Source organism: Theobroma cacao, chromosome 3, assembly GCF_053813885.1.
Source record: "Theobroma cacao isolate CCN51 chromosome 3, ASM5381388v1, whole genome shotgun sequence".
Lineage (NCBI taxonomy): Eukaryota > Viridiplantae > Streptophyta > Magnoliopsida > Malvales > Malvaceae > Theobroma > Theobroma cacao.
Genome location: NC_142641.1, coordinates 37,983,017 through 37,990,018, shown reverse-complemented (window position 1 = coordinate 37,990,018; position 7,002 = coordinate 37,983,017). Strand labels below are relative to the sequence as shown.

Here is a 7,002-nt window from a genome sequence, read left to right as displayed (position 1 = left end):
CTAGGTGGCTAAGAATTTAACTACCAAAGCACAAGAATTTGGCAAAAGAAACTTATAGAGCATAAAGTTACAAATGATGTCAATCATCCTACAAAGGTTCTTGAGCCCACTTTTCTTTTTTTCTTTTTGTAAAATTGAGTTTGGCAAAAGCTATAATGCTGGAGCTCTAAACCTATGGAAGAATTACTTTCCATAAACTCAAGACTTCTTTTTCTAAATTCTATTCTTTATCAATTAATAGAAGTGTCTTTGATTGACCATTATCAAGTTTATAATGGGTTTATGTATCTTTTGCATCAAAGAAGGAATTTTGGGGCATGGGACCGATAATTGTGGAGTTGAATATTTTTATCTTAGTAGACTTCTTCATGAGGGTATTACCAAAGAGTTGTGTTTCCAAACAATCCATGCTGCAGAGCTGCAAGGTGTTAAAGTTGCTGAAAGAGGATGAGTTAGGTATTATGCAAAGTAATTATTTTTTTTTTGAGAAAGGTGCAAACGAAGGGTGAGAAATTAAAAAAAAACTTTAGGAGTAAATTTTTGAAAAAAAGCAAAAAATATTTTATTAAATTAAAAATAAAACTAGTATATTTATTTTTAAGAGATTGTAAAATTATATATTTATTTTTTTTAATAAAATGATAACATAAAGTTTACTGACAATATATAAGATTTATATACTGACTATACATCAAATATAAACTTTTTAACAAAAAGGGTGTGACACATATTACATTTGTATTTTGTAACAAACAAATGGACATACAGAATAAACAACACTAATTTATATATTTGATCTTGTAAGTGAAGATTTGCAGCAAAAGAATATGGGCTCATAGCTTTAAAGTGTTATGGTGAAGTTCCTTTCTCTTAGCTTTTGCGAGTCCTTTGGAGCACCACAACACCTTTTCCATCTCTTTGTTGGATCTTCCAATTCAAGTAATTGAAGTTCAAGGGGAAAAACTTAAGTCCTCTGCGTTCTGGGGTGCTTGAAATATCATGACAATCACAGGCCAAAAACAAATAAAAGATCATGACAATTTACCCCATATTTAATTTTGGTCAACTAAACATAACGTTAATGCTAGTCTTCTTTAGCAGTTCAGACTACAAAGGAACATCGCAACCACTTCAACTTAGTTAGATAACATTTCCACATGGCTACCTATGTCTTGGGACCAAATTACTTAGCTTTGCTATGACCTAGCAAAGAGGCATGTTAATTATTAAATCTAACTCAAATTGAATGCAGGAAGACATTTTGCGAGACTCGGTTACTATTTCCATCCTTTCGAGCTATACAAATAATAGCAGCTGTCCTCAGGATCATAGGCTAAAAGCAATGATTCTTATCTAATCTAGCATCTGAGCATCTTGCTTTCTTTTTCCACAGAAAAGGTTGAAGCCAGTTTTTGGCATTCTGGCGGAATGGCGGGCATGATCAGCAAAAAAAGAACTCCAAACCCTACTGAGGATTCTTGAAGTTGGTTGAGGAAACCGACTCTAAACCAGGCTGAAATGAAAACTTGGGCTTTTTCAGCTGTTTACTAAGAATGGGGCAGTTTCCTATTCTATCATCATTGAGATCGTTTCTTCAAACGCTGTTTCATGTGGTTCAGGATAGCACAGGGTGCCATGGAAGCTTAGGTTTTGTCCAATAAGTTGCTACAACACCTGGAGGAGAAGTTAAGGGAGGTCCAGGTGGTGTGCCATGTCTTAAGGAAACTAATTTCTATTCAAATTTTGCAGGCAATTTAAGTCCCTGATTGCTTGCTGCTATGTTCTCATTTTCCCAATAAAGGCATTGCTTTCAGAAAAAGAAAAAAGAAAGGTAAAAAAAAAGAAAAGATTGTATAAAAAAGGCATAGCGCTCTACCTCTCATAATTCCTCATTGAGCCCAAAGCATTAACATGCTTCACCAAACCCTGGGCCAAACCATGAAGAAATACTGCATCAACGTTCTACGGGGACAATCATTCTGTTTGCTTCGGTTAGCACATAAACGGAAGAAGAGGTTGAGACCAATATACCAACTGAAAAAAGGAGGATTAATTAAGTTGAGACATGGTATGATCAAATGAGACATTCTTTTTAGCGGTGAATATGATCAAGTTAGACATGCTTATTTTTCCTGAAGCTGGCAACCACCTTTGGATTTTATTGTATTCATGGAAGTATCGGCAGCCATGAACTAAGCTTTGACTTAATTAGTACCATGTTTGAAAACTTTTAATGCATCCCAATATAATTATATACCTTATGTCCGGAAATATTATTGGATAAACCCTTTTGATTACGACATTTTTAGACTTTAGTCCTATTCAATAATATTACATTATGCTAGTATATTTTATTATGTCTGCTTTAAAGAGGGATGAAAGTTGTATGTAATAATTTCCCTTGTTTGAATTTGATTTACAATGGCTTTTTGGTCCCCGTTCAGTTCTTGCAATTATTTGATTTTGATGTGTGGATTGTTGGGCCCTGGAAAGAGAGAGGGGAATGTCAGAGAAGAAAAACGATTTAAGGCTTTTGTTCGTTAGAGCATCGATGCCTATAAAAGGCTGGCTTTTGTAAAAGAACATAGTCCATCAGCCCAAATATTAAAATCGTATAGTCTGCAGTGTTCTTGATCCCTCTCGGAGAAGGACCCAAAACTCCAAGCCCAAGGATATGCGTGTTATTTTCATAAATGCTTTGGTCAGATTAGCGAGTGTATGAAAATATAAAAACCCTAAAGAGAAACACCGCTTGAAAGGAAGCTAGGGTTTGCGCTTGCGCTTCGTTGCCGACTGCCCAGTAAAAGCCTCAGCAGAAACAGGGAAGTCTCACCACCACAGCCGTCACCATGGGTCGCATGCACAGTCGTGGGTACTATTCTCTTCCTCGCTTTCTCTCTCTATATGTTTATATTTCTACGTATACTTATCTGCGTATTAACATTTTCGCTGTGTTGCAGTAAGGGTATTTCTGCCTCAGCTCTGCCTTATAAGAGAACCCCGCCAAGCTGGCTCAAGATCTCTTCTCAAGATGTGAGTCCTTTATCCCTTTTCAGATTCCTTGCTGACAGAAATGCCGAGGAAATTTTCTTATGATTCAATGTTAATTTGTTCAGGTTGAGGAAAACATATGCAAGTTTGCAAAAAAGGGCTTGACCCCCTCTCAGATTGGTGTCATTCTTCGTGATTCCCATGGTATTGCTCAGGTTAAGAGCGTTACTGGAAGCAAGATCTTGCGTATCCTCAAGGCTCATGGTAATATATTCTTCTTTCGTTTGACTATATGATTGGTCAATGTCTTTTATTCCTTCCAGATAGCATAAAGTTTCAAGTGGAAAATGTTCATTGATTATTCTTTAGATTAAACATTGTGTGGTGCATTATTTTTTATGTGCTGTTAATTTTTTTTTTTGGATAGGTCTTGCCCCTGAAATTCCCGAGGATTTGTACCACCTCATCAAGAAGGCTGTTGCCATCCGCAAGCATTTGGAGAGAAACAGGAAGGACAAGGATTCCAAGTTCAGGTTGATTCTTGTTGAGAGCAGGATTCACAGGCTTGCTCGCTACTACAAGAAAACCAAGAAGCTTCCTCCTGTCTGGAAATAGTGAGTCTGTCTCTGTTGATAGCTTGTGTTCTTATTAACATGTCAATGGGTGATATACTGATTTCATCAGCTAATTGCGTTCAATTTACATGGTCTAAGTATAATTTACATCTTGTCAAGATCATACTCTGAGCTTTGCTGCAATTGATGTCTAGTTGGTTTTATGGGTTTTGTTGCAAAATTGCTATTCATGTGAAACATGGTTATACGTAATGGTTTCAATCAAATGGAAATCTTGTTGGAGAATCTGTAAATACATGGAACACCTAAATGCGTAGATTGCTTGAACTCTATTTGTAATTTTAGAATCTGAGAGAAGCCTTAGAGTATATTATGACAAGTTTCATTTCAGTAAATAATTTGGTTTACAATGTCTTATATAAATATGTAAGCCATAGCAGTAGATTGTCTTCAAAATATTCTCAGCATCTGGCAAGAAAAAACATGTTAATTTGGCTTCCTTTTGATTAACTGATTTGCTTTGTTATGTTCATCACTATAGAAGCACTTTGTGCAAATATTCCTGTATATTCTGCCTGGAGTTTGTTTTTTTAATACTTTGCGTTGTAATACTGATTTATCTTCTTGGTTTGCAGCGAGTCTACAACTGCCAGCACTCTTGTTGCTTAGGTTGGGTGTGGGTTGGTGCAATTTTGGGGTATCCTGGTTCACTGTGGATGCTCTGCGTGAGCTAGATTGTGTTCTTGTTCTAGTGAGATATGTCCTGATGTAAGACTTTATTCATAGCTGTTAAAAATTTTGTTATGTCTGAAAAGAGTCCAGAACTTGGTTTTCTGCTGATTCTACTCAATTTTCTCTTTTCTCTTTGGTCCTTAATTTAAGATTTGAAGCAAGAAATCTTTTTAATTTTGAAATCTGTAGCATACCGCCTTACTACATTATTGGTAGTTGGATTGCTGAAAGCAGTTTAACCTTCCCCTCCTTAAGGGGTTAGGGTTATTTAATTTCGACCATCAACGGGGTATGGTGTCTGTAGAGGCTTCTTTGTGTCCAAAGATAGCCTCTTTTAAGGACTCAACATGGACTTTGGTAATAGGTGTCTACCATATATCAGTATTTGCTTTGGTGTGATCAGTATTCCTCTGGTAGTGGCTTGTTTAGGGTGAAAATCCTGCCGGTTACAGACACTTGTTACACAGATCGAATATCATAACAACATTTATGTGTTTGTGTTTATTTTGAATATTAATAGATCTGAGATAAATTAAAGTGAAACTAAAAGTTTGGAGTTATTTACGCTTTATCTTTGTTTTTTTTTTTATGGTTTTTTACATCTTGAGGTATTTTCGTACGTTGGTGTAGCTCTGGAACTCCGTGGACTTGAGTTTACTAGTTGTACAATTTGCAAGCCGAATATGTATGTTTTTGTTTAAGTAAATTTACTATTATATTTTATAGTCTGGGTTTTGGGTTTTTAGATTGTCTTCGGACATAAAATGACCGGAGTTTAAAGTGATTTGTTGATTCAAGTTTAAAGTGATTGTTTTATTTCAAAAGCAATTTTCATCTTCTAGGTCAGACATTTCTCAGAAGTGTTTGTTAACACCAATAAATTTGAAATAAGGAAAAGGCTAACCTAATATTAATATGCTTACATAGGACAATACTATTGGGTGAGTAATGATGATACAAGAAGGATCTATGCTAATAATTTGTCTTAAAATGTATAATAGTATAAGGCAAGACTAGAGATTGAAGAGGAATGAAGGACAGGTTTGGTTTGCGCAAATAGGTTAGGTTAGGTTTGATTTGCATAAATAGATAAGAATAGAATAAAATAGTTATTACGTGATAATAAAATGAAGTGGAAATAAAATAAAATAAATATTACATAATTTGATATGATATATGTAATAGAGAAAAAATAATTATTATGATTTATTACAATATTTAGTTGATAGCAATAATTTTGAAATAAAAAAGAAATAAAAAATAAATTTTTTTTTATTATATATATAATTATTTATTTTTATTTTTTATTTTAAATATTAATAATTTATAATTAATTAAAATATTAATAATTAATAATTTAAATATAAATATTTTAGTATAATTTAATTATTAATAATTTAATTAATAATATTTTATTTATAATATAATATTATTATGATTAAAATATTAATAATTTTTTATTTATACTCATTAAAAATTTAATATATTAATAATTTAATAAATAAAACATTAATATTTTAAAATAATAATATTTTAATATTTTAATCATATTAATATTAATAATGTTTATATTATATATAAAATATTAATATTTTATATTTTACAAATAATTTTTTTATTTTATCTTATTCTTTTTTCTTCGGCTAGTCGTCGGAAAGGGGACCAGTGTAATAAAACGTCGATTTGGCGCATCATGTGGTCTGATCTAGCTACTACGACGTTAGATCGACGCTTCCCTATGACTGGATTTGGTCATGGAGTGATAGATCTAATCGTGAGATCTAGTCGGAAAGCATCAGATTCGGTGCTTCTCGAGGCAAAATCTGGCCGTTGAGTGTCATATTTGATTGGATCTCGGTTGAATCTTGTCGAAAAGAATGAGATCGACACTTTTGGATCATATTCGATAGTGAAACCGTCGTCGTCGTTGCCGCCAACGTCATCTCCAGTGTTGAGTGGCAATTAGAGAGAGAATGAGAGAGGAAAGAACGTGAGAAGAGAGAGAAAGAAAAAGATATTTATTGATCTAAGGTTATAATATTTTTAAGTTATAAGGGGCATTTTAGTTTTATCACAGTTTAGAGCTATTTCCTCAATTATGAAAAAGTAAAACCCATAGAGAAGTTCAGGTGTAATTATATCTAAGTTTTATTTTATTTTAAAAAATAGCTATTACTAGATAATAGTTATTTTTTGTGGTATTACTGTACCAAATGGAGGTAGAACAAAATCATGAGAATAGACAAGCTATTCCCTATACCAAATGTGCAGGAAAGTTGTACGTAATAATCTCCCTCGCTATAAAATGGCGTTTGGGTCTCTATTTATTTGATTTTTATGTGTGGACCGTTGGGCCCTGGAAAGGGAAAGGAGGATATCAAAGATGTAAAGCGATTTTAGGCTTTCATTTTGGAGCATCGAGTTCTGTAAAAGGCCTGCTATTGTAAAAGAACATGGTCCATCAGCCCAAAAGTAAAATTTGTACAGTCTGCAGTTTTCTTGATCCAGCTCAGAGAAGGGTCCAAAACCCCAAGCCCGATGTCCTTTTTATAATTACTTTGGTTAGGTTAGCGAGTGTATGAAAATATAAAAACCCTAAAGACAAACACCACTTAAAAGGAAGCAAGGCTTTGCGCTTGCGCCTCGTTGCCGACTGCCCATTATTGTGTAAACCTTTAATTAAAAGAAATCTTTTAATTTTGGA

The 7,002-nt window shown here is 33.7% G+C and overlaps 1 protein-coding gene across 1 annotated transcript; it reads left to right on the top strand.

The window, feature by feature from the left end:
* The first annotated feature begins 2,712 nt into the window (after positions 1 to 2,712).
* LOC18605402 (small ribosomal subunit protein uS15) lies at positions 2,713 to 4,406 on the top strand. Its single transcript, XM_007038384.3, has 5 exons — positions 2,713 to 2,872; positions 2,961 to 3,033; positions 3,117 to 3,255; positions 3,419 to 3,605; positions 4,202 to 4,406. Exons 1-5 carry the CDS (start codon positions 2,850 to 2,852, stop codon positions 4,233 to 4,235), a joined length of 456 nt encoding a protein of 151 aa, XP_007038446.1. The 5' UTR covers positions 2,713 to 2,849; the 3' UTR covers positions 4,236 to 4,406.
* Positions 4,407 to 7,002: the final 2,596 nt, after the last annotated feature.